The 26,247-nt window shown below is 44.9% G+C and overlaps 2 protein-coding genes across 6 annotated transcripts in view; both read right to left on the minus strand.

Moving 5' to 3' along the window:
- Positions 1-16,208, minus strand: part of LOC138971880 (uncharacterized) — a 38,945-nt gene extending 22,737 nt beyond the window's left edge. For all 3 annotated transcript variants that reach the window (XM_070344719.1, XM_070344718.1, XM_070344717.1), the window contains exons 1-12: positions 16,141-16,208; positions 14,219-15,361; positions 13,471-13,813; positions 11,977-12,104; positions 11,040-11,220; positions 9,559-9,829; positions 8,883-9,190; positions 8,255-8,365; positions 6,104-6,250; positions 4,480-4,698; positions 2,475-4,006; positions 1,318-1,570 (exon numbers count right to left, since the gene is read on the minus strand). In XM_070344719.1, coding sequence (XP_070200820.1) covers positions 1,318-1,570; positions 2,475-4,006; positions 4,480-4,698; positions 6,104-6,250; positions 8,255-8,365; positions 8,883-9,190; positions 9,559-9,829; positions 11,040-11,220; positions 11,977-12,104; positions 13,471-13,813; positions 14,219-14,913 — 4,188 coding nt within the window. In that variant the 5' untranslated portion in view covers positions 14,914-15,361; positions 16,141-16,208. The remainder of the gene's footprint in view (positions 1-1,317; positions 1,571-2,474; positions 4,007-4,479; positions 4,699-6,103; positions 6,251-8,254; positions 8,366-8,882; positions 9,191-9,558; positions 9,830-11,039; positions 11,221-11,976; positions 12,105-13,470; positions 13,814-14,218; positions 15,362-16,140) is intronic.
- A 6,673-nt stretch (positions 16,209-22,881) lies between these two features.
- The window catches only part of LOC138971882 (1,5-anhydro-D-fructose reductase-like), a 39,164-nt gene continuing 35,798 nt past the window's right edge, over positions 22,882-26,247 (minus strand). For all 3 annotated transcript variants that reach the window (XM_070344721.1, XM_070344722.1, XM_070344724.1), the window contains exons 9-10: positions 25,610-25,692; positions 22,882-25,171 (exon numbers count right to left, since the gene is read on the minus strand). In XM_070344721.1, coding sequence (XP_070200822.1) covers positions 25,129-25,171; positions 25,610-25,692 — 126 coding nt within the window. In that variant the 3' untranslated portion in view covers positions 22,882-25,128. The remainder of the gene's footprint in view (positions 25,172-25,609; positions 25,693-26,247) is intronic.

Genomic DNA, 26,247 nt, shown 5'->3' on the forward strand with positions numbered 1-26,247 from the left:
CGAGGTAGAGTAAAGCGCTTCTTTGGTCTCTGGCAACGTTGAACTGCGCTGATATGCCTCGCAGCACAACGCAAACGGCGATGCGCAGACAAAGTCGCCGGCTGACAGTCTGCAAGCAGTGATATCGTGCCGCTGGCTATTTTTACCACTCCCCATCGCGGGCCTTAAAAACAAGCTTGGAACAGCCGTGGGACGGGCATTGTCTTGCTGGAACAGGCAGTTCCGGTACCTCTGGACAAATGGAACCACATAGGGACGCAGGACTTGATTGATGTAGCGGTCTGCATTGACACCATTCCCACGACCTTGGCCGACGTTCTGAAAGACGACAGGTCCCACTCGCTAATTGACACCAACGGCGCCCCATATCATGACGCTGGCACCTAGTGCTACCCATCGATCATGCTGCAGGATGTTATTGTTAGCAAACCGCTGTCCAGGTCTTCGCCAGATCCGGACACGCCCATCACCAGGTTCCAGGCAAAAGCGCTTCTCGTCCGAAAAAAGAACCCTCCGCCAGTCCCGATTACGCCAGTGGGCATGCTGCTGGGCCCAGGCTAGACGATCCAGGCGATGCTGAGCTGTCAAGACAGGACGTCGAGCAGGACGCCGATTTACCAGGTTCTGCCCACCAAGGCGTCGACGTAGAGTTCTGGCACTGACGGGTTGTCCATGCACCCCAAATGTGTTACGGGCTGTGTTGGCGGTAGTTTCGAATACATCTCGCTGGTGTTGATGGACAAGATGGCGATCTTGTCGGGCTGTTGTTACCCGGGGTCTGCCACGTCCTGGTAAATCGCATGTACTGTTAGTGGCATGAAAACGTTGCTGCAGGCGATAAACCGTGGTGACATTTACTCCAAATGCCCTAGCAACTTGCTGAACTGATTGTCTGGCATCAAGTCTCCCGATCGCCTGTTGGCGCTGATCTGGTGATAGTCTTGGCATCGCGCCTGTGTCGCAGAAATGAATGTTGTAACAGTTTTGTGAGTACGGTACAGCTTGCCTGAACACTCTGAACACGAAAAGCTGCTTTTCCACATTGTGCATGTGCTGAAAGTGGTCCCCATGACGGTTTGGGATCCCCGTCAACAAGACCTCATGTGTGACCCAGATAACGGCAAACACGGTTCTGACAAGATAAGACCGCTAAAACAACACGTGCAGAACATGCTAGTATCATTATTTTATTTTTATTTCAAGTCCCTAAAGGTTTAATTAACGCATCCTTTATTTGCGTTTCTTTTGCCTCCGAGTTTATATATATATATTTTTTTTTGTGAGGTGAAAGTGAGGAAATGAAACACAACCACATACCTTGATGCGCCTTCCTGCCGTAGCAGTCTGCTGTTGTCCCGACCCCTCAACACCCTTGCTACTGGCTGCTTCTCCTTGTTCCAATGCCTGGATTATCCCCCCTGCAATGGCCGCTGCCTCCTCTTCCTCATCCTCTTCCTCCATCTCCTCTCGCATCAGTTTTTCAAACTCCAGCTCCATCTTGGCTCGCTTCTTGGGCGGGGCTCGAACCCGCACCCCTCCATTGTTACTCTGGCTGCTCAGCAACATCCGTCTGCACACACAGACATTGTCTTCAACACAGACATTGTCTTCAACACAGACATTGTCTTCAACACAGACATTGTCTTCAACACAGACATTGTCTTCAACACTGACAAACAAAAACAAAACTTTCTTCTGCACTCATAAACATTGTCAGTGTTTTAAGTTCAAACAGAGATTTGCATATATATGTGAATGAAAGGGGACTTGCAATGATCTTCAGCATAAAGAACAGGGCCTAGCATTGGAAAAAGTGAGTTCAGCTTACAAAGGCGGGGGTCTGGGGGCCGCAGGAGGCCCCAAGTGGGGTCCAGAGGCAAAGCCCCGAATTTGAAGATTTTTTGAAGATTTTTTTACCTAAAATGACCCCCCCCCCCCCCCCCCCCCCCCCCAAGAAGATTGCGCAACTAAATTATGCCATAGTCCATAGTCCGTATCGGCACATTACTTCTTCTGACTTGCCTTCCGCCTTCGGAACGAAATTCAGCTATTCCCACTTCCAGGAATACCTGGATTCTTTGTCACTGAATGGCTGACCACGTTCAACAATGTCGCTTCGAGACATTATTTCAAGTCTAGAGCCACAAAACACCGGCACAAAGCATGCTCGCGCGATGCCAGAGGAAGTGCGTGCTCAAGCAAACTGTCAAACCGAATGAGAATTGAACCGAACGGCGCACAAAACGAAAGCTGGAACTGTTTGGGTTTACCGTTTGGGAATAACAGGTTTTTGCATTTCGGCGTACACCAAATCGAGTTCCGCGTACTGGAGATGTTATTTCGGCGTAAAGTTCTTACAATGCTAGGCCCTGAAAGAAGCCTGTTTTTGCTAAGGTTGAACTTTATATCACAAAGTGTCTGTCTTTTGTGTTTGTACGTTTATCATAGCAAGTTGATGTTTGTCTCAAACCAACCTTGCTTTGCCTTTCTTCTTGCGCTTTGCTGTGAAGGGGGAGTGTAGAGCCTCCCTGAGGTGCTCCGTGTGTGCTGCCCAGTGCTCCTCCCCCTCCCCCACTCCCTGGCCCCCAGTGCTCGCATGTGAGTGACCGCCCAGTTCCTCCTTGACGTCGTGTTGCCAGGTGACGCTCCCCCCTCCACCCCCACCGTCCTCCAGGCTTTGCTTCCTGGCCAGGATGGACTGGCTGGACACCACTGACTGGATCAGCCGCTTACGGTACGCCCTCGGTGCGCTGCGCTTGGCCTCTGTCAGCGCTGTGGTTGTAGATGGGGCCGTACAAGTTGTCGCTACACCCTCCATGCTGTGAGGGAGGACAGAGGGAGACACGCGACTACCGTCTGTCTGTGGGTCACACAACCTCTCACTGTCATCACCATTCCCTTGCAAGGCTCTGAAGTCTTCAGCAGCTTGTGACGATTTGACGAAGGCCTCGGACAGGGCGGCCGCGATCCTGCCTTTCTTGGTGCGGCCCCTGTGTTTGGCCATCTGACTCTGAGCGTCACCGCCGTTGTCACCGGCTTCCTGCTTCACGCGCTCTGACTCGCTAATGTGTCCACTCTTGCTGACACCGTGTAGCTGGGGAAAGGTGCCGGGGTCGACAAGTCTGGTGGGTGTGCGCGACGCGGCTCGCGTGCCGTATGAGTGGTGGATTGCCCGTGCCGTCTGCCCTGGTAGCGGCGGCTGGGAGGAGGGGTGGGTGGGGAGAGATGGGGACAGGGCAGAGGTTGGGGTGGACGTTCTCTTCCGTGCTTTACCCACGACGCCTCTGTGTGTGGGGGTGGGAGAGCGGGCAGGGACACTGCTGCACCGTGCATCTGTCTCCACCCTCAGCACACTCTCTGCTCCCTGTGCTGTGGCTGTTAGAGCTGGTGATGTCAATGATGAGAATGTCACTGCTCCCTGTGCTGTGGCTGTTAGAGCTGGTGATGTCAATGATGAGAATGTCACTGCTGAAGGTGAAGATGCGAGTGAAATCGTTGCTGCTAGCGCTATGTCTGCTTCTGCTTTAACCCGACTGGCTTGAGACGCCAGGTGCTTTTTGTGGTGTGGTTTGGCCACTGCTGCTGGGGTGGTGGCAACGCGTGTGTCAGATGAGGCTGATGATGCCACTGAGGCAACATCCCCCTGCCCCCCACAGCCCACAGCCAGACTCAAGATGCCCAGACCCCCCAAACGAAGGGAGCCGCCGCCAGACCTCAAGTCTATAGCGCCTGAAGACGTCCCCCCACAAGAGCAAGACACAGGCGCAGGGTCCGTCTGACAGGCCTCGTGGACTGAAGGGGGGTTGAGGAAGGCGGAGTCAGTGGCCACGCCCACGTCACAGGAGGGAGGGGGAGGGGTGGGGACGGGGAAGGAGGCGGTGCAGGCCTTGTCGAACTTGTCCACCAGCGTCTCCAGCAACAGCAGCTCGGGGATGTTGAGGTCAAGGTCGTTGCTGAGTCCCATGGCCATCAGCATCTCTTCACTCGTCTTCTTCAGGCTCTCCATCTGTAGAGAGAAAACATGTCTTGTTCTTCTCATTTGGTTTCTTTTGTTTTTAATACAGTGGAACCCCCCCTTTTAGAACCTCTAAGAATCTGAGAAAACCAGGTCTTAAAAAGCAGGGAGTCTTAAAATCAGGGTAAATTTACAGTGGGTTTGAACAAAAAGTCTGAAAAAAGAGGGTCTTAAACGGGGGTTCCACTGTACTTCACACGGACCAAATGTTCAACTGACATACGTTTGCTCCATTTTGTTCTTTTTCGTGTTTTAAATGCTCACTTTTATCTGTATTGCATTGTACTGTTCCCACATTGCATTGTACTGTATAGTACAGAAGAGTGTCACTCACATGCAGACAGCGCGCCATGACGCTGAGGTTGCGAGCACCCTTGAGGGACAGCTTGTCTAGTGTTGTGCTGTATCATGTTGTGCTGTATTGCATTGCGATGTATAGTATTTAACAGAAGAGTGTCACTCACATGCAGACAGCGTGCCATGACGTTGAGGTCGCGTGCACCCTTGAGGGACAGCTTGATGCGACCTTGGTAGATGAAGTCGATGAAGGCGGACAGAGAGGACGCTGGGATGTCGGCCTTAAACTGCACCGTCAGGATTCGACCCCCGCTCTTCCCCATGCATGTCTGGCTGAGCACACCACACAGGTAGGCACTGGCTGAACACAGCACCGCTTTGTGTACCTGTCACACACCACAAGACACATGTTACACCTGTCTTAATCAAGAACACCACACAGGTAGGCACTGGCTGAACACAGCACCGCTTTGTGTACCTGTCACACACCAAAAGACACCTGTTACACCTGTCTTAATCAAGAACACCACACAGGTAGGCACTGGCTGAACACAGCACCGCTTTGTGTACCTGTCACACACCACAAGACACATAATACACCTGTCTTAATCAAGAACACCACACAGGTAGGCACTGGCTGAACACAGCACCGCTTTGTGTACCTGTCACACACCACAAGACACATAATACACCTGTCTTAATCAAGAACACCACACAGGTAGGCACTGGCTGAACACAGCACCGCTTTGTGTACCTGTCACACACCACAAGACACATAATACACCTGTCTTAATCAATAACACCACACAGGTAGGCACTGGCTGAACACAGCACCGCTTTGTGTACCTGTCACACACCAAAAGACACCTGTTACACCTGTCTTAATCAAGAACACCACACAGGTAGGCACTGGCTGAACACAGCACCGCTTTGTGTACCTGTCACACACCAAAAGACACCTGTTACACCTGTCTTAATCAAGAACACCACACAGGTAGGCACTGGCTGAACACAGCACCGCTTTGTGTACCTGTCACACACCAAAAGACACCTGTTACACCTGTCTTAATCAAGAACACCACACAGGTAGGCACTGGCTGAACACAGCACCCCTTTGTGCACCTGTCACTCACAATAAGACACCTGTCACACCTGTCTTAATCAAGAACACCACACAGGTAGGCACTGGCCGAACACAGCACCCCTTTGTGCACCTGTCACTCACAATAAGACACCTGTCACACCTGTCTTAATCAAGAACACCACACAGGTAGGCACTGGCTGAACACAGCACCGCTTTGTGTACCTGTCACACACCACAAGACACCTGTCACACCTGTCTTAATCAAGAACACCACACAGGTAGGCACTGGCTGAACACAGCACCGCTTTGTGTACCTGTCACTCACCACAAGACACATGATACACCTGTCTTAATCAAGAACACCACACAGGTAGGCACTGGCCGAACACAGCACCCCTTTGTGCACCTGTCACTCACCACAAGACACCTGTCACACACCACAAGACACCTGTTACACCTATCTCAATCAAGAACACCACACAGGTAGGTGCTGGCCGAGCACAGGACAGCTTTGTGCACCTGTCACAAAAAATCCACTTTTCAAACATGTTTTACAAACCATGCTGAGAGAGAGAGGCAAACAGATATAATCCGTAAAATAGTTACTCACTCAAAAAGCAGCCAGCAGAAATTGATGGAACCTTATGCAGACATAGCTAGTGAAAACGACAGAGATCTCGAGTAGTGAGACACTATACATGCTTTACCTTGATGGAGTGTAGAGTGGTGGCGATTACGGCATCACAAAACTGCTGCTGTTTCATCATCTCGTACAGTCTCTCTCGTGATGACGTCAGCGCGTCGTTACAGATCAGCTGGTCACCGTGAGCGTTGAAAAGCGGCTCCACTGCACTCTGCACAAACGTTGTTGACAGGCCCTTCATTCAGCAGTCACGTAATGAACAGCAAACAATTCACTTCAACAAACATTTCTTTTTTTTAGAATGCTATCTTTTATCCTCTAGTGCACCCCTAGTCCACCACTCATGATTATGTGTGAACATTTAAACCAAATGACACTGAAATCACTGTGCCTTGTTTTCACCTGGTAGAGGTGAATCCTTCATGCGAACATTGCAGGCCCTGCACTCAACGACAGTAAGACTATACAGTGGGACTCCCCGTTTAAGACCTCCAAAAATCTGAGAAAAACAGATCTTACAAAAAAAAGAGGAGAAAGTGTTAAAATGGAGGTAAATCTACACAGGTTATGAACAAAACATCTGAGAAAATAGGGTCTTAACTCATTGTCTCCCAGGTACGGATAGATCCGTACCCACTCATATCGCTCTATCTGACCTGGTACGGATATATCCGTACACACAGTCACTTCAGTTGCTTCCTGTAACGTCGATCTAACGCCTGCATTCCATCGTGTTGATACACAGTTGCTACACAGTTACTACAATTCTGAGTGACCTGCTGCAGCACAGCTGGTCTCGGCTAAAAAAAAACTTGGTCAACATATATGGGGTAGAAAGTGTTAAAAGAGAAGGGGGACTTATATCGGGGAGTCTTAAAAGCGGGTTCCACTGTTCATGTCCTCCTGGTCACAAGTGTCTCAAGTGACCCTAGGCTTCCCACAGCAACTTTCCACTGTTCATGCCCTCCTGGTCACAAGTGTCTGAAGTGACCCTAGGCTTCTCACACCAACTTTCCACTGTTCATGCCCTCCTGGTCACAAGTGTCTGAATTAAGTGACCCTAGGCTTTTCACACCAACTTTCCACTGTTCATGCCCTCCTGGTCACAAGTGTCTGAAGTGACCCTAGGCTTCTCACACCAACTTTCCACTGTTCATGCCCTCCTGGTCACAAGTGTCTGAAGTGACCCTAGGCTTCTCACACCAACTTTCCACTGTTCATGCCCTCCTGGTCACAAGTGTCTGAAGTGACCCTAGGCTTCTCACACCAACTTTCCACTGTTCATGCCCTCCTGGTCACAAGTGTCTGAAGTGACCCTAGGCTTCTCACACCAACTTTCCACTGTTCATGCCCTCCTGGTCACAAGTGTCTGAAGTGACCCTAGGCTTCTCACACCAACTTTCCACTGTTCATGCCCTCCTGGTCACAAGTGTCTGAAGTGACCCTAGGCTTCCCACACCAACATTCCACTGTTCATGCCCTCCTGGTCACAAGTGTCTCAAGTGACCCTAGGCTTCCCACAGCAACTTTCCACTGTTCATGCCCTCCTGGTCACAAGTGTCTGAAGTGACCCTAGGCTTCCCACAGCAACTTTCCACACAGATTCAAGGAGTCTTCAAGTATATCTAATAATAATAATAATAACTGGACATTTGTAAGTGCCTAACCTATGGCTCTAGGCCCTTTACAAAAGAACATATACAGAATAGAACAATTAAATGTTCAACCTACATAAGACAATTAACCACACGGACAAAAATCACCACATGTACTGTTCACACAATATTCATATATGCTATACACACTATATATATACACACATACCCAGCGAACACTTTCAACAATCATGCCAACTTTGTGGGAGAGGAGTACGTGCAGAAATGGAACGGAAAAGACATTAGGCCAGGAGTTTTCTTCACATTTCAAGGAAAATTGACAAAACCTTTCATACTCATGAGTGTCAAAAGTCGATCTGTATGTGCATTCTGTATTAAAAATCCAGGAAAGAACACTGACAGAGATATCTTCTTTCTTTCTTTCTTTCTTTATTTGGTGTTTAACGTCGTTTTCAACTGTTCAAGGTTATATCGTGACGGGGAAAGGGGGGGGGGGGGGGGGGATGGGATAGAACCACTTGTTAATTGTTTCTTGTTCACAAAAGCAGAGATATCTTCGAACACGGTCTATTGAACAACAAGTTGGTAGCAGTGTTTACCTTGAAGGTTGCCACGGGAACGGCAGCACTGGAGGCCAGCATGGAGTGATGCACGCTGAGGTCTGGGTACGGCGCAGTCAACTCTCGTCTCAGCCGACTCAACTCGTTGGTCTGGCAACAAATCACCATTACTTAGAAACAGCTCCGAGTTTGGGCTTTTTGATATAATACAGTGGAACCCCCCTTTTAAGACGTCAAAAAATCTGAGAAAATCGGGTCACAAAGAGGAGGGAGTCTTAAAATGGGGGTAATTTTACAGAGGATATAAACAGAAAGTCTGAAAAAACTAGGTCTTAAAAAGGAGGGAGTCTTAAAAGGGGGGTTCCACTGGAGTTGAACTTGCTCATAATGAACAGCCACCCGACTGACCAAAACCGGTCGTTGTAGATAGTGGGTCACTATGGAAAGGTGAATTGTATAGAAAGAAAAAAGTTAGAGATTCTTCAGGGTGGCAGTTATGGGAAGACAGTCATTGTGGAGAGATGCTCACCAAGGCAGGTCTCTGAGAACACCGACTGTCTTGATCTGTGGAAAATGTTATATTTTGGTCAAAACTTCAACTAACGTATTACGTATTACAAAGTTTTCTGACCCGCTGTCAAAGGAAGCAGCAAAAGCCCGAACTCACCGGCTGCCTGGAGAAGTCGGCAGAACCTCCGTGTCGAGAAGAAACACCGCCACCACTGGCACTGCCCATCTGTTGCTCAGACGCCAGAACACTCAGAGCGTCTCTTGTTCCCGGCAGCGGAAAGAAACCCACACCTGCGTTGCCGTTACCGTTGGCAGGAACCACGGGCAGAGGGTTTTGGGTTCGAATCTCAGTGGGCTGTGAGGTGGCTGCGTTCTGACGCTTGGCGGAGGAGGAGGTCATTCTGGAAGTAGTGTAGGTCCGTGACGACGGTTTGCTGCCGCTGCCTGCGTTTAGCGTCAAGTCCACTGCACACATTGATTGGCTCACCTTTAACCCTTGATTGACAACGGTTTTAACTGAGTGCTATTGCCGGATTAATACATAGATGATAAGATAGAGGTTTTAGGCACCAGCATAGTCTTACAACTTGTCCTGAACAGTCTATTATTGACTCGTAGAAAGAAAAAAAGGAAAAAAAAGAGAAAAACAGATAAAAAGAGATAACAGAAAAAAAGAAAACAAAAAAAGAGAGAAACAAGAAGGGGTTTGTCTTCTGTGCTCATTATACCCAATCAGGGGGCATCCCACAGAGATTTTTTCTGGTTTCCACTACACATACACTACCACCATCACCTCAAATCCTTTCCCCGACTTGCCCCCCCAAATCAAGTACCTGACACCGTGCCGCCATCCAGAGAACCCAAGTCTTCCAGCGCACGCTGAACGTCCCGCGGCCTGTGCAACACATCGCGACCTCGCCCCATGTCGTCATGTCCGCTGCTGGCTCGGGTGAAGGAGGTCATGTCCACAAGGTCACGCGGGGCGGCGGCCATGTTGATTCCCGCCAGATCCTGAGGATGGAGGCCGACACTGGGAGCCGCTCCCCCTGAGGTGCGACCACCGCCCTCCCCCAACTGCCCAACCACCACGTCTGACGCCGACATCTAGGGAACAAAAGAGATTTCTTTCAAAACAGGCTTTGAAAAGATAAACAGGCCTCTTGAGAAAACAAAAGCAGACCAGATTGTTGGTATAGGCACCTTTTAACACTCTGCTTGCTGCACATTGTTCAACAGCAAAATTGTGTGTACCTACTTTCTGACAATTGCCAGCAAATAAATATAGATGCAATGCAAAGAAGTCTTTATTTGACTGCTTCCTTTTTTAATGAAAATAAAAACAAAAATTCACCACAATGACTGAAAGAAAAACAATACATTCTAACAGAACAAAAATACCGCTCTTTTGGGAACATGACATACATGTTTTCCACCTTAAATCCAACCCCTGCGCCCTATTGACCAGTATCACCTTGTCTATGACTTAAGTACAGTACACATGCACCCACATCTCTATACAAAGTAACATAACACTCTCTCCATGTTTCTGTTCCTAGGCACAGTTTCTTGGACCATGTATCCCTCTCAGACATGAAAGGCATCAGCCTCAGTTAAAAACTTGGTCACTGACTGAGGGTCACAAGGCCAGTGTCTTTTTCATTAAAAGAGCACACAGCTGGCAGAGTACAGAGTCCGTGGGTTTGATAAATGCACAGACAGTGCATACAGTGGCTTTGATGAACAAAACACATTTCCACTCTCTGAGTGTATTTTCTCATTTTTAGGTAAAACAGTCGAGGTTGCGCCTTGTAAAGTAAAGAAGCATGTACATGTACATGTACATGTAATTAATATGTAAGCGCCTAGGGCTATATCTAGATTAGGCGCATAAAAATGATCACAATAATAATAATAATAATGTATAGTCCTGAAAATACCGTACTATTCTAATCTAAAAGTTCTAATCTGTTATGTGCACTGGATACCGGAAAAGCTACAGTGGAACACCCCCCCCCCCCCCCCACCCCCTTAAAGACCTAAACAAATCTGAGAAATTCAGGTCTTCAAAAAGGGAGAGTCTTAAAATGGGGGTAAACTTACAGAGGTTATCAACACAAAGTCTCAAACAGCAAGGTCTTAAAAGGGAGGAAGTCTTAGACTGGGACATCTTAAATCAAAAGGGGGGTTCCACTGTATCCACTCTGAGAAATGTCTCAGTGGACTTCTTGAGTCTTTCACATTCTACATCAATCAGAACACAACCTTCAAAACACCACAACTGAACAAATAAGATATGAACGAGTGAATGGCGTACCATAGCACGGTCAAGGTCACGCTGACTGTAGGGGCTGAAGTCACGGGGCAAGGTGGCAGTGTCAAGGCCATGTGAAGATGAGGCAAGGTCAGAGGGAGCCGAGCGTTGAGGTGGGGACACGGTCTGTCCGACACTGAGGTCAAGTTCACGCGGCAACCCCAGGCAGCTTGCCAGGTAGTCCCTTGAAAAACATCAGGAGCGTTATTCACACTGCGTTCCAAAATATGCAAAACATTGCAACCTTATGATACAAACAAACCTAATCAAATGATTGGATACAAATGTAGCAAAACTAACTAAAGTTGCTTACCTAGGGTGCAGGGAGGATGTGGGAGGGGGGGTCGTGGTGGCAGTGTTGTTCCCATACTCAGAGGATAATAGAATCTTGACTGAATGATGAAATAGGACCAAATGTCCTAGCCACAAAAAAATTGTTTTAATTTGAGCACCTCCTCCATGTCAAAACTACCAGACAGTCGACTAGTAAGGGGTCAGTGAATGCACAACGAGGCCTGCCAACAGCACGTACAGTATCATTTACGCATACTTCCTTGATCTGAAGCATTGTTCTGCACAACGAGGCCTGCCAACAGCACGTACAGTATCATTTACGCATACTTTCTTGATCTGAAGCATTGTTCTGACCCCAGGCCCGTCAAATGTTCGAAAGCTTTGACACGTAGAATTTCTTGTGACAGAACTTTTTTTTGCGGCCAGGACGTTTTGACCGATACATATTTGGAATCCAGGTCCAACTGTCCTCTGTGTCTGGGAAAAAAGACTATAAGGTGGGAGGGGGATGGAAGGCGGAGAAAGTTACCTGGATGAAGTGAGGTAATCCATGGCTGAGCCGCGTTGACCGCTGTGTCTAGGAACAAGACTATCGGAGGGGGGGAGAGGGTAGGGGAGGGGAGGGGAGGAGGAAGACTAAAGTTACCTGGATGAGGTGAGGTAGTCCATGGCTGAGCCGCGCTGACCGCTGTCGACCAGATCTTTGGGCAGCATGCTGACGTCCAGGTGACGTCGCTCAAAGTCAGCGTGCATACCCACCGCGTCCAGCTCCACCTGCAAGGCAACAGCATCAGTTTATTATGTCCACACAAACCATACAGTGCCACAACTGCTCACCCTTGTGAATCCTCGCAACAATTTGGACGTTGTTTGAATTTGCAGCGTTGCAGTTTGGTTGTAAAAACTAAACTTTAACTAGGGGTAGCATTATCTAAAATGTAATCGCACATCTGCATTTACGCTATCTCGCGCCAAAAATATTTTTTTTAATTAGTCAGTTTTTTTTATTCCAACACAAACACAAAACATACAGAGCAACCCTCCAGCCTGCCCACAATGACCACTCCAAAAGATCCTACAATTGTTTTTTCAATAATTCACCTATGTATAGTAACCATCTTGTCTATTAAAACCACTGTTTGTTGTCTATTAAAACCACTGTTTGTTGTCTATTAAAACCACTGTTTGTTGTCTATTAAAACCACTGTTTGTTGTCTATTAAAACCACCACTGTTTGTTGTCTATTAAAACCAGTTTGTTGTCTATTAAAACCACTGTTTGTTGTCTATCAAAACCACTGTTTGTTGTCTATCAAAACCACTGTTTGTTGTCTATTAAAACCACTGTTTGTTGTCTATTAAAACCACTGTTTGTTGTCTATTAAAACCACTGTTTGTTGTCTATTAAAACAACCACTGTTTGTTGTCTATTAAAACCACCACTGTTTGTTGTCTATTAAAACCAGTTTGTTGTCTATTAAAACCACTGTTTGTTGTCTATCAAAACCACTGTTTGTTGTCTATCAAAACCACTGTTTGTTGTCTATTAAAACCACTGTTTGTTGTCTATTAAAACCACTGTTTGTTGTCTATTAAAACCACCACTGTTTGTTGTCTATTAAAACCAGTTTGTTGTCTATTAAAACCACTGTTTGTTGTCTATTAAAACCACCACTGTTTGTTGTCTATTAAAACCAGTTTGTTGTCTATTAAAACCACTGTTTGTTGTCTATTAAAACCACTGTTTGTTGTCTATTAAAACCACTGTTTGTTGTCTATTAAAACCACTGTTTGTTGTCTATCAAAACCAGTTTGTTGTCTATTAAAACCAGTTTGTTGTCTATTAAAACCACTGTTTGTTGTCTATTAAAACCACTGTTTGTTGTCTATCAAAACCAGTTTGTTGTCTATTAAAACCACTGTTTGTTGTCTATCAAAACCACTGTTTGTTGTCTATTAAAACCAGTTTGTTGTCTATTAAAACCACTGTTTGTTGTCTATTAAAACCACTGTTTGTTGTCTATTAAAACCACTGTTTGTTGTCTATTAAAACCACTGTTTGTTCGTCCCTTGGGAGGTTGTTACAGACAGGTTCAACTGCAGTGAAAAAACTGTAAAACTAAAGTAACCAAGTGACCAACCTGTGTCGCATGATAATCGGGCTGTGCAGCCAGCCCCCGGTCACCAGTCTGGCCGGAGTGGTACTGACCAGTCTGCTGACCCAGTCTGTTGCCACCCAGCGCATGGTAGTCCTGCTTGCTGAGACCGGTCAGTCGCTCGCTCTGACCCGAGCTGTGATAGTCCAGCTGGCCCAGCCGGTCAGGCTGTGGGCTGACGTGGTAGTCGGACTGCGTCAACCGGTCTGACTGCTGGCCCGAATGGTACTCGCTCTGCCCCAGTCGGCTCTGCTGCTGTGCCGCGTGGTAATCGCTCTGTGCCAGCCGATCAGCCGGCTGGTCAAGGTGGTAGTCAGCCTGTCCCAACCTGCATCAAAAAACGAGAATGGTTAGGCATTGGAACGTTTAATTTATGATCAAACAAAACATTACAATCATGGTACTTTGACCTAATGGTCTTTGAACTTTACATTAAAGTAGACAGACAAACAAAAATGAAAACTTTGAGGATGAAAGTTGCTTGTTCATGTCAATGCTTGTTATTCTCTCTGGTTCCGGATAACTCTCACTTGCTCTATTACACAAGTCGTATGCATTTAGAGCGCTTACTTCCCTTTGTTCATCACACCGACAAACACTTATGATACAGACAATGAACTTAGCTCAAGAAATCTTCCATTATATCACTTTTCTTCTTCTTTTTGTTTTCGCTTTTGATTCTGAATAATTTAGAACATTAGCAGGCTATCTATTTTTGTATTTTCATCCTCACCTGGTTGACTGCTGCGCGGAGTGGTAGTCCCCCTGTGCCAGTCTGTCCCCCTGCTGACCACTGTGGTAGTCCATGGCGCCCAGTGTGTCCCCCTGCTGACCACTGTGGTAGTCCATGGCGCCCAGTCTCTCACCCTGATGGCTGGAGTGATAGTCGCCCTGCGTCAAGCGGTCCTGCTGCTGACCTGACGACGAGGATGACGACGCAGACATGTGATGGTAGGTATCCACGGCAACGTGACGGTCCTGGCTCATCAGGTGGTCGTGGTAGTTGGCCTGGTGTCGGGCTGAGCTGTCCGAACCCCCGGCGCCGTGGTAACCCTCTCCTTGACCCCCGGCGCCATGGTAACCGTCCTCCCCAAGTCTGTCGGCGGACGTGGTGTGGTTGTAGTCGCCCTGCGCCAGGCGCACAGATAGCACATCGACAGAGGACTGTGCAGGGTGCAGCGACAGGTGGTCGCTGTACATGCCGTGGCCAGAGGGGGAGACGGGGGAGAAGTGGGTGGGCAGGCTGGGGGTGTTGGTGTTGTTGCTGCTGTTGGTTGGGGTGGTGGTGGTGGACGCGGGGGCCCCTGAAGAAGCGGCTGCGACCCACATGTGGTACTGGCCGGCCAAGCCGCCACTGCTGGCAGGGTATCCACTGCCGTCCGGGAGAGGCTGGCCCAGTGCAAAGGGCCCTCCATCGTCGCTATCCATCACGCTCACACACTCCTCAATCTCAACACGGAGTTCACATCTCTTAGTTCACCACGAAGGACTACACTGTGAATAAGCGACTCATGAGTCAAAGACTTAAACATCTTCAAAGTCAGTGTTTAATCACAACATAGTCCGTGAGTCAAACAAAGTCAAATCTATGCAGCTCCGTTTGAAGTTGCAGAAGCGGTGAAAGTCAGGCTGTAAAACTGCACCAGAACATACAATTTCCCTCAAGTTCTCACACCTGTCCATTTTGAAAGCTGTCCACTATTTCATAGTAAACCACCACAGTGAAAGTCCACCTCCCGGGCATGTCGAACTCGAAGCCTTCTGTCAGCTGCTCATGGGTCGTGAACAGTGAACTGTTTCAACGATACTGATAAAGTTGAGTTCGAACTTCAACCTTGAGGATCCTTTTTACACTTCCACGCAAAGCTACATTTTCCTGGAAAGAAAAAAGACAATCAGCAAAACAGAATAAATGAAAATAAGAGTAAAAACACGTGACAAACTTACAGCTCATCTCAGATGATCTGCACCAAATGAATAAATACTCGATCTAAGTCGAACAGTAACACCCTGTGTACAATAAAGACAGGGGCAGTTTTTGTGTTTTGAGAAAGTGTGCATTAAAAGAAATGTATGACTGCAGGGAGAGAGCATGTGTTCTTTCCTTTCAAAATATGAAGAAGCAGTTCATGATGATGAAAACCATACACTATATAACAGATCTAATATGGAGAAATTAAAGAGACAAATTAAGTTACTGTGTAAACACAGCAAAAGCGAATATGATTTTGTTAAATCTGCACACCTTCATGATCTGTTTTTGGACCACAGTTTACTTTGAAAGTTTATAATTGCCATTAAATGTACTTTAGTGAGAACAATTATTCAAAATCACGTAACACTTTCAGCTTTGAAATGTTTATCAATTAATCAGAATGCGTGTAAAGAAAGAGACAAAAGGAGCATCTGAATTCCCATTGCGAACGACATTACAACATGCTGCCAAACGTGCACGCTGCCGTGTTTTCATCTGGACATAACGGCTATTCTCCGTTCCAAGATGGCCTCCGTATTATTTCTCTACACAACAAACTCTAGTTTATGGACTGACTTTGCGCTATTTGTAAAATAATTTCACAAGTCTAGTTACTTAAAGTTCGTGTGATTTGTAATTCAGAATCTCAGATCATCATTCGAATCAGATAATTCGTTTACCTTCAATCTTCACAAGTGTTGCCAGAGTTGAAAACAGACTAGAGTCAACGCACACGACCTTGTCCCCTTTACACGCATTCTGATTGGACAATAGACACATCTCATTATCAACATACAGAAAACACGTGCGCTTATTAGGTATCATCAGTCGAGCACGATGCTACGAAAACCAAATAACGTCTGTTAGACATAAAATTATGTTGATGTGTTCCAGCTAATTATTATGTATGTATCATGAAGTCGCGGCGACGTTCAAACAGAGAGTAGTACGAGATTGCAAAGCAAAGACTAGTGTACTTTCGCTATGTCAACTCTTGCAGACGATTTTCCTCTCGTATCGGGCAAGGTTGTTGTTACGATAGATAGTCAAGTTTTGACTGAATCGAGACGAGGGTCGTGGTGTATGTGTGTGTGTGTGTGTGTAGAGCGATTCAGAGTAAACTACTGGACCGATCTTTATGAAATTTTTCATGAGAGTTCCTGGGTATGATATCCCCAGACGTTTTTTTCATTTTTTCGATAAATGTCTTTGGTGACGTCATATTCGGCATTTTGTAAAAGTTGAGGCGGCACTGTCACACCCTCATTTTTCAATAAAATTGATTGAAATTTTGGCCAAGCAATCTTCGACGAAGGCCGGACTTTGGTATTGCATTTCAGCTTGGTGGCTTAAAACCTAATGAATGAGTTTGGTCGTTAAAAATCTAAAAAATTATAATTAAAATTATTTTTTATAAAACGATCCAAAATTACGTTTATCGTATTCTTCATCATTTTTTTATTCCAAAAACATATAGATATGTTATATTCGGATTGAAAACAAGCTCTGAAAATTAAAAATATAAAAATTCTGATCAAAATTAAATTTTCGAAATCGATTTAAAAACAATTTCATCTTTATGATCTTATTCCTTGTCCGTTCCTGATTCCAAAAACATATAGATATGATATGTTTGGATTAAAAACACGTTCAGAGAGTTAACAAGTCGCGTAAGGCGAAATTACAACATTTAGTCAAACTGTCGAACTCACAGAATGAAACTGAACGCTCTGCTTTTTTCACCAAGACCACATACTCGTAGTTTCGTCAGTCCACAGCTCGTGGCAAAGGCAGTGAAATCGACAAGCCATGCAGAATAGTGCGGTAGTGGTCGCGCTGAGCAGGATAACACGCTTTTCTGTATCAGTGTATGTCTATTCTTTTTAGCTTACTGAGTTTGTTTTTAATCCAAACATATCATATCTATATGTTTTTGGAATCAGGGACCGACAAGGAATAAGATGAAATTGTTTTTAAATCGATTTCGGAAAATTAATTTTAATCATAATTTTCATATTTTTAATTTTCAGAGCTTGTTTGTAATCCAAATATAACATATGTATATGTTTTTGGAATCAGAAAATGACGAAGAATAAGATGACATTGTTTTTGGATCGTAAAATAAAAAAATAATTTTAATTACAAGTTTTCGACTTTTATTAGGTTTTGAGCCACCAAGCTGAAATGCAATACCAAAGTCCGGCCTTCGTCGAAGATTGCTTGGCCAAAATTTCAATCAATTTTATTGAAAAATGAGGGTGTGACAGTGACGCCTCAACTTTTACAAAAAGCCGGATATGACGTCATCAAAGGTATTTATCGAAAAAAAGAAAAACGCGTCCGGGGACATCATTCCCAGGAACTCTCATGTCAAATTTCATAAAGATCGGTCCAGTAGTTTAGTCTGAATCGCTCTACACACACACACACGCACAAACAGACAGACACACACACACACACACACACACACACACACACACACACATACACCACGACCCTCGTCTCGATTCCCCCTCAATGTTAAAACATTTAGTCAAAACTTGACTAAATGTAAAAAGAATAGAGATATAGAAAAGCGTGCTATCCTCCTCAGCGCAACCGCTACCGCGCTTTTTTGGATTGTTAATTTCACTGCCTTTGCCACGAGCGGTGGACAGACGATGCTACGAGTGTACGCATCTTGAACACACGGCCAGTACCGTGTAACTGGCCTTGACACGGAACGATCCAAGGGAGGCAATCTCAGTCATCTGAAAGAGGGAAATCAAAACGCAATCCGCTTTGTTCGATTTTATGGGCTTGGACGATAGAGAAAAATAAGAAAAGCAAACGCTGGAGTCCAGTCTGGACGAAACTGCTATCAAGAACGCAGAATTGATTTTTTTCTGAGTTTTTGTTTTAGCCGTAAGCGCCATTTCTCATTTCGAATTTCTCATAACTGCTGTTCACAATGCGGCCGCAGTGAAACCAACAAAGGGGCCTCACTCTGGAAGAGTTTCCTGCTCCGATAAACATGGCGCTTACGGCTAAACAAAACTCAGAAAAAATCAATTCTGCGTTCTTGATAGCAGTTTCGTCCAGACTGGACTCCAGCTTTTGCTTTTCTTATTTTTCTCTATCGTCCAAGCCCATAAAATCGAACAAAGCGGATTGCGTTTTGATTTCCCACTTTCAGATGACTGAGATTGCCTCCCTTGGATCGTTCCGTCTCAAGGCCAGTTACACGGTACTGGCCGTGTGTTCAAGATGCTTGCAGTTTGGTTCATGGTTTCTATGACGACCCTTCAGCCTATTTGGCTTCGTGGGACCGCTGATGTTCTTACTTTGAACTATTTGGCACTAAACGTGTTTCAAGCGCCTGTGCTTTAGCAACACGGTTGCTGGGCAGGTCACGTGACTAAAGTTGTATCCGGAAGTCACCATTGACCTTTTAGTTACGGTGTGTGGCACTGTTTACAAGGTTTGTGTTACAGTGTGTGTGTATTTGTGTGTGTGTGTGTGTGTGTGTGTCGGTGCCTGTCGGTGTCGGTGTATGTTTGTGTGTGTGTGTGTCAGTGTGTGTGTGTGTGTGTGTGTGTTTTCAACTTTTAAGTTGATGTACTTTATTCATGTTTATGCAGTAGACTGTGTTCGTTTTCACATCAGAAAGTTTTTAGAGTACTCTCTCTCTCTCTCTCTCTCTCTCTCTCTCTCTCTCTCTCTCTCTCTCTCTCTCTCTTTCTCTCTTTCTCTCTCACGGTGAAGCCTTTCAAAAGACTGGCATACACGAGATGCATGGTGTAATGGTCTGATTTAACACATGCGCGTGTTCCTTATGAAAGACCGAGGGCATGGTTGAGGGCATGGTTGAGGGCTGGTTGAGGGCTGGTTGAGGGCATGATTGAGGGCTGGTTGAGAGCATGGTTGAGGGCTGGTTGAGGGCATGGTTGAGGGCTGGTTGAGGGCATGGTTGAGGGCTGGTTGAGGGCATGGTTGAGGGCTGGTTGAGGGCATGGTTGAGGGCATGGTTGAGGGCATGATTGAGGGCATGGTTGAGGGCATGATTGAGGGCTGGTTGAGGGCATGGTTGAGGGCTGGTTGAGGGCATGGTTGAGGGCTGGTTGAGGGCATGGTTGAGGGCTGGTTGAGGGCATGGTTGAGGGCTGGTTGAGGGCATGGTTGAGGGCTGGTTGAGGGCTGGTTGAGGGCATGGTTGAGGGCTGGTTGAGGGCATGGTTGAGGGCATGGTTGAGGGCATGGTTGAGGGCTGGTTGAGGGCAAGGTTGAGGGCTGGTTGAGGGCTGGTTGAGGGCATGGTTGAGGGCTGGTTGAGGGCATGGTTGAGGGCATGATAGTATAAGGGCCATATATTGTGTAACCACGAAACAAAATGTCAAAACAATCAAACTTTCCTGATTTGGGTTCTGCCTGCATTAGTTAGGTGCTCGTTTTGTTTCACTATATTGATATCAACTTATCCTTGAGTATGATTACAAATATGCATGTGTAGCCTAAAGCGCCTGCATGTCGTTTTCATCACGAAGAGTGATAGTGAATTATATAAATTCAATAAAAAATATTAATAAGTAACCTTCTTTTCATTTTCCTGAGATCAACTTGTCAACAGTGTTTTGTAACCCATGTTCTTTGTGCAGAGAGACTCCCTGTTGCATTACTGGTGCCCTACATGTTCTTTGTGCAGAGAGACTCCCTGTTGCATTACTGGTGCCCTACATGTTCTTTGTGCAGAGAGACTCCCTGTTGCATTACTGGTGCCCTACATGTTCTTTGTGCAGAGAGACTCCCTGTTGCATTACTGGTGCCCTACATGTTCTTTGTGCAGAGAGACTCCCTGTTGCATTACTGGTGCCCTACATGTTCTTTGTGCAGAGAGACTCCCTGTTGCATTACTGGTGCCCTACATGTTCTTTGTGCAGAGAGACTCCCTGTTGCATTACTGGTGCCCTACATGTTCTTTGTGCAGAGAGACTCCCTGTCGCATTACTGGTGCCCTACATGTTCTTTTTGCAGAGAGACTCCCTGTTGCATTACTGGTGCCCTACATGTTCTTTGTGCAGAGAGACTCCCTGTTGCATTACTGGTGCCCTACATGTTCTTTGTGCAGAGAGACTCCCTGTTGCATTACTGGTGCCCTACATGTTCTTTGTGCAGAGAGACTCCTTGTTGCATTACTGGTGCCCTACATTTTCTAGTTTACAGTGGAACCCCATTTTAAGACTCTCCTCCTCCCCCCACCACCATTTGTTCTCATTTTCTGTTTATAAACTTTGTAAATTCACCCCCATTTTGACTCACTTGTTTTTAAGTGTTTAATTGTTCTTCTCCTAAAAATGAAAGGTTAAGGCAGCCTGTATTAGGAATCACCATAGGCATGCTCATCTTCTGACAAGGGACAGAAATTACACTTACTGATGAACCCACTGAAAACCTCCAACATTGTGAGGATATCAGGTTTTAAACAAGAAGGAGTTGATAAATGGAGTTAGAGATACAGTGGTTTTGAAAAGAAAATCTGAAAACTAGGGTGTTGAAAAAGTGGAAGTCTTAAAATAGATGCGAGGGGGGGATTTAAAACAAAGTTGCCTTGTACAGGGTGACACGAAAAAAACAGATCCCACCAAAAGTTTAATATTTTCTGAAATAATCAGCCGATTCTTTTATTTTTTCAGGTGAGCCAAGCTGAAATGATGTTCTAACAGCCCACCAAGTTTGAGCTTCAAGATGTCATGGACAACGGAGCATAAGACATTTATAGTCGAGGCCTATTTTCGGTCGAATTCTATCCACGCTGCTCAACTGGAATTCAAAAGACAGTTTGGACGTAGAGACTTTCCTGTTAAATCAGTTATCTATGGATGGAGGGATAAGTTCAGAGACCATGGGACTGTCAATAACCTCAATAGTAAAAACCCTAACAGGGGATCCCACTCTGGTCGACCTAAATCAGCAAGGACACCGAGGAATATTGATTCAGTCAGAGAGTCTGTTGTGCGCAGCCCGAGCAAATCTGTTCGCCGGCGAAAATAGGCCTCGACTATAAATGTCTTATGCTCCGTTGTCCATGACATCTTGAAGCTCAAACTTGGTGGGCTGTTAGAACATCATTTCAGCTTGGCTCACCTGAAAAAATAAAAGAATCGGCTGATTATTTCAGAAAATATTAAACTTTTGGTGGGATCTGTTTTTTTCGTGTCACCCTGTACCATACTGTCAATAATCACTTCATTGCAGAGAAGTGGGCCAGGCTTGATGACATGGCCTCAGAATCACCAGTGATGGCAACTCAACCCGCCGCCAATCAAGTCCATCCCTCCGATACTGCCACGCCCCACGCAACAATGACCTCAGAATCACCAGTGGTGGCTACTCAACCCGCCGCCAATCAAGTCCATCCCTCTGACACCGCCACGCCCCACACAACAATAACCAGCCAACCGTCAGCGCAGGAGGGGAAAGCCTCAGACCAGATATCTTACGTAGACAGCGACACGCATGCACAAGAGTACTACTGCTGTGTCATGCGGTGCTGCCAGGCCTGCTGTGCTGATGGAGATGACAAGCGGTGGTACTATCCCTGGGACAAGGGCCCCCTGTGTTGCCTCCCCTTGGGGTGCGGGTGGTGTTTTCTCGGCCTGGTGTTCCCCTGCTGTATTTGCATTCCCGGTTGTCGTAACATTATTTGCCTTGTGCAGGAGGGGGCGTGGAATGGGACTTGCTTCGGCGCCTGTATCTGTGGTATTCCCAGAACTGGCACGGGCCGCAAGCGGAGTAATAGCGAGGATTCAGACTGAGCTTTTCGAGTTTATTTGTTTATTTATGTATTTTTTGTTTCATTTTGTCTTATTTATTCATTTTGGACGATTTTTTGTCTGTTTTGAAGTGTGTGTTAGTGAGTGTGTGTGTGTGTGTGTGTGTGTTTGCGTGAATGTGTGTGTTGTTTGCAGGAGAGAGTGAGTAAGAAAGAGACAGACAAGTGGATGGATATATAATCGTGCATTTATAAAGGTTTTCTGTATGAAAGTGTTGCAAGCTTTTGCTCAACATAGAAATTGCGCTTTGCATATGCTCACGTGTTTTTGTGGATGTTCTGGTCAAAACTTGCAAAGAAAGTGTATTCAAGTGTTTATGCACATAATTATGTGTGTGTGTGTGTGTGTGTGTGTATCTGTATTAAGCAAATGAAACCAATCATGTGCATACATCTACATCAGGGACAATAAAACGTATATTAATGTCTACTGTATTTAAGTTAGAAGTATTCAGAGAAAGAGAGAGAGTTTGTGTGTCTGTTGCAACAAGATTAGGAATTCTTTGAACTGTTTTACATTTTAAACTCATATGAACAATAAGTTGTTTGGTGATACAAATAGTTTGTTTCTAATCCTTACCACTAACCGCCAACACCATGCAGACAATACGGCTTTACGTACTTCAAATCATGTGCTTTAATAATGAAAACAAATGACACAATTCATTACCAATTATTAAGGTCATTTTTCACTAAAACACAAAGGACTGATTTCAAACCAAAGTTGAAGCATACCAAAACTATGGAAATTCACAAGAAAATGGCACTAAAAGTTTTTAAATTGGTGACACGAAATGTTCTTGTGGTACGTACATTTATCATACAAGTCAAGCGTACTTAATACAATAAAGTACATTAACATTCACAAACGAAGCACATAATACCATAATTAAACCCATGCAAAACTATTAACCCTTAGGCTGGTTGTCGCGCTACTTTATGTATACTGTCACCTGGTTGTCACGACATATGTCGCGCTACTGTTTGGTCGGTTCCGATTACCTCCCATGGATGCGAAAACCTATATGACCGTTTTTCTTTATTTTTCTCTCTGTTAATTCACCAGTGGCTATGTAACATGTGTTACAGAATTGCACCAGTGTAAGGGTTAATAGGATCTCATGGTCACAGTTATGATGATCCTTTGATATAGTCACTGCAATGACAAGTCTGAATATTGGTGTGAATTAATCATTCATGCCATGAAAATTGTGGTTGATTTTTTTTCAAATTCTCTTTGCAGAACTTTTCAGTATACATGTACAGTACAACCAAAATACAGCCTGTACTGCTGCTGACAAGGTGTGTGCCTTTGACCTATCAGCAGCAAGAAACAAGCATAAAGCCAAGCAGAACAATCCTGGATACCCCTAAAGAAGTTTGCCTCAACCAATTTTTCTGCAAAGTGCAAGTTCAACTGCTGATTGTTATAATTTTCCTTAGTTGTTCTGCTGAAGATTAATTCACAGTAAATATTGCTCACAATGATTAAAAACAACAGTAACTCAGCCAGGTACAGGCTCAAAATAATACATTTTCACAATAAAATATTTGGTGGCAGCTGTCAAAGTAAAACAAGCGATCGAACAAAATAGACTAGTATACGTATACTTTGTATTATGAACTGAAAACAATCGAGCTGTCTTTCTGTTCACAAAGATAAACAACATTTATTTTGAGAAAACACCATATGTAATTCCTTGTAAAGGTCACAGCTCACCAAGTATAATGCCAAATTTTGTTTTTTTAATTACCATGAAACAATGCTTTCCTCTCCAGTCTTGATCAGGGTCTTACAGTCGTTTCAATCTGATTTGGGACTCAACTGATGTTCGATGCTCCTTTGCCCATCCAAAATCAGATAGGCTGCTAAGGTTCCAGAATCCAGAATCAAAGAACAAGAAAAAGAAGTACTTAAAACGTTTAATATTTTACTTGTTTTGTCAAATCCAAACGTTCTATATACTTCCTTTCTTGTTGTTTGATTCAGTTTCCCTACATTTATCTTGACCACCCCATTCTTTCTATATTTCACCGGCCTGCCCATAAAAATCACCACATCAACAATGCAGCGCATCTCATGCTTGGTGGAACACATACCTTGTGTATGGACAGAAACTTTTCCTTTCCAAAAATAAGTGGGTGCGCCCTAAAGTTAATAGCGTTTGGAAGTCTGAACATCACAGCACAATATATGTAGAATCCTTCTTGAACAGTACTGTTGGCTGTTATTGCGGATTATGTTAGGCAGTACATGTAACTTCATAGATATAATAATACACACATAACATTTGTTCACCGGAATTAACCAAACACACAAAACACCCACTAACACAGATAAATTCAAAAAGTCATAAAAATGTAAATCATTCAGCATGTATTACATGAAAGCTGCAGAGTGCAGCACTTTCCATTAAATGCATGTTAAGCTCTTTCATAAATAATGGACAATCACACAGCCACCTCCCATCTAAATATATAAACAATTTTAAAGGCAATGTGGTGTATAATTTGTGTACAAAATCACACAAAAGAGTACTGAACTTCACGTTTTCAAACGTACACGCACAGACATGACAGTTAACATGGACATTGCTGCTGTTTCGTTTCAAAGGGACACACTTCTGACAACAGGAAAGTGAGGGCAGCTCAGAAGACTCATAAAATCAATCAATTATCATATATCAATTATCATATATCAATTATCATATCAATTATCAATCATAATCTTGCACAGTGGAAGCTACAAGGCTAAGCAAGCTTTCAGCCGTGCAGGCAGGGGCGTGGAAAGTCGACAACAGTCGGTCTTGTCCAGGAATTATGGAAGCACGTGTTTTGTTGTTGTAAGTGCAGACACTCATCAAAACTCTGCCTTGAAGGGGTAGTACTTGTGATCCACAGCTCTGAAACATAATAAGAATAAGAATAATAATGCATAATATTTATAAAGCGCGTGTATCCAGGGTTTAAACCCAGCTCAAAGCGCTGCTCAATCATTGGGGGAAAAAAGAATTGTAGGTTATTGGAACGTTCAATTATTGACAAAACATAAATGTAACGTGTCGTTTTGTTAATAATTAAACGTTCCAAAAACCTACAATTCTTGTTTTTTGAAAGAGAGGGAGAAAAACTGCAGCAGATATAAATATTTTTTCTATAACAATTCATTCCAAAACCTGTATCGCTTGTTTAGTTTTTATTCTTGAATGGGAGATTTAACACCACATTGATGACGGTAACGAGAAGTGTAGAAATAAATTCAATACCTGTGGCATGTGAGAACAATATGAGGATCAAATCACAGTACTTCAGACACATTTGAATCAAAATCAAGCGCTTACATTTCCTCGCCGTAGTTCCTGAAGTTTTTGTTGAGGTTGATGAGCTGTGCCATTTCTTCAGGAGTCAACCTAAAGTCAAATATCTGCACACAAACATCTTTTATATAATCCAAATGGGAAAAAACAAACATCTTTTATACCATCCAAATGGCAGAAAACAAACATACAGACCTGGGAAACCCTGTTTTGCACTTGGAGAATTTTTCAAGCAAACTTGGTGTATTTTCATAAAAATGAGCGTTCTCTACACATCATTTGAACATCCATGATTCAAACACATCCATCGCACCGTTAATTAAGTTTACCAATTCATTAAAACAAGTGCTTCTTCTGTTTACTGACAAAAACTGTAATCATGTGTCAAAACGGTTGGCCTAGTGGTAAGGCGTCCGCCCCGTGATCGGGAGGTCGTGGGTTCGAACCCCGGCCGGGTCATACCTAAGACTTTAAAATTGGCAATCTAGTGGCTGCTCCGCCTGGCGTCTGGCATTATGGGGTTAGTGCTAGGACTGGTTGGTCCGGTGTCAGAATAATGTGACTGGGTGAGCTGGGTGCCTGTGCTGCGACTTCTGTCTTGTGTGTGGCGCACGTTATATGTCAAAGCAGCACCGCCCTGATATGGCCCTTCGTGGTCGGCT

The sequence above is a fragment of the Littorina saxatilis genome, linkage group LG7, assembly GCF_037325665.1.
Source record: "Littorina saxatilis isolate snail1 linkage group LG7, US_GU_Lsax_2.0, whole genome shotgun sequence".
NCBI classification, from domain to species: Eukaryota; Metazoa; Mollusca; class Gastropoda; order Littorinimorpha; family Littorinidae; genus Littorina; species Littorina saxatilis.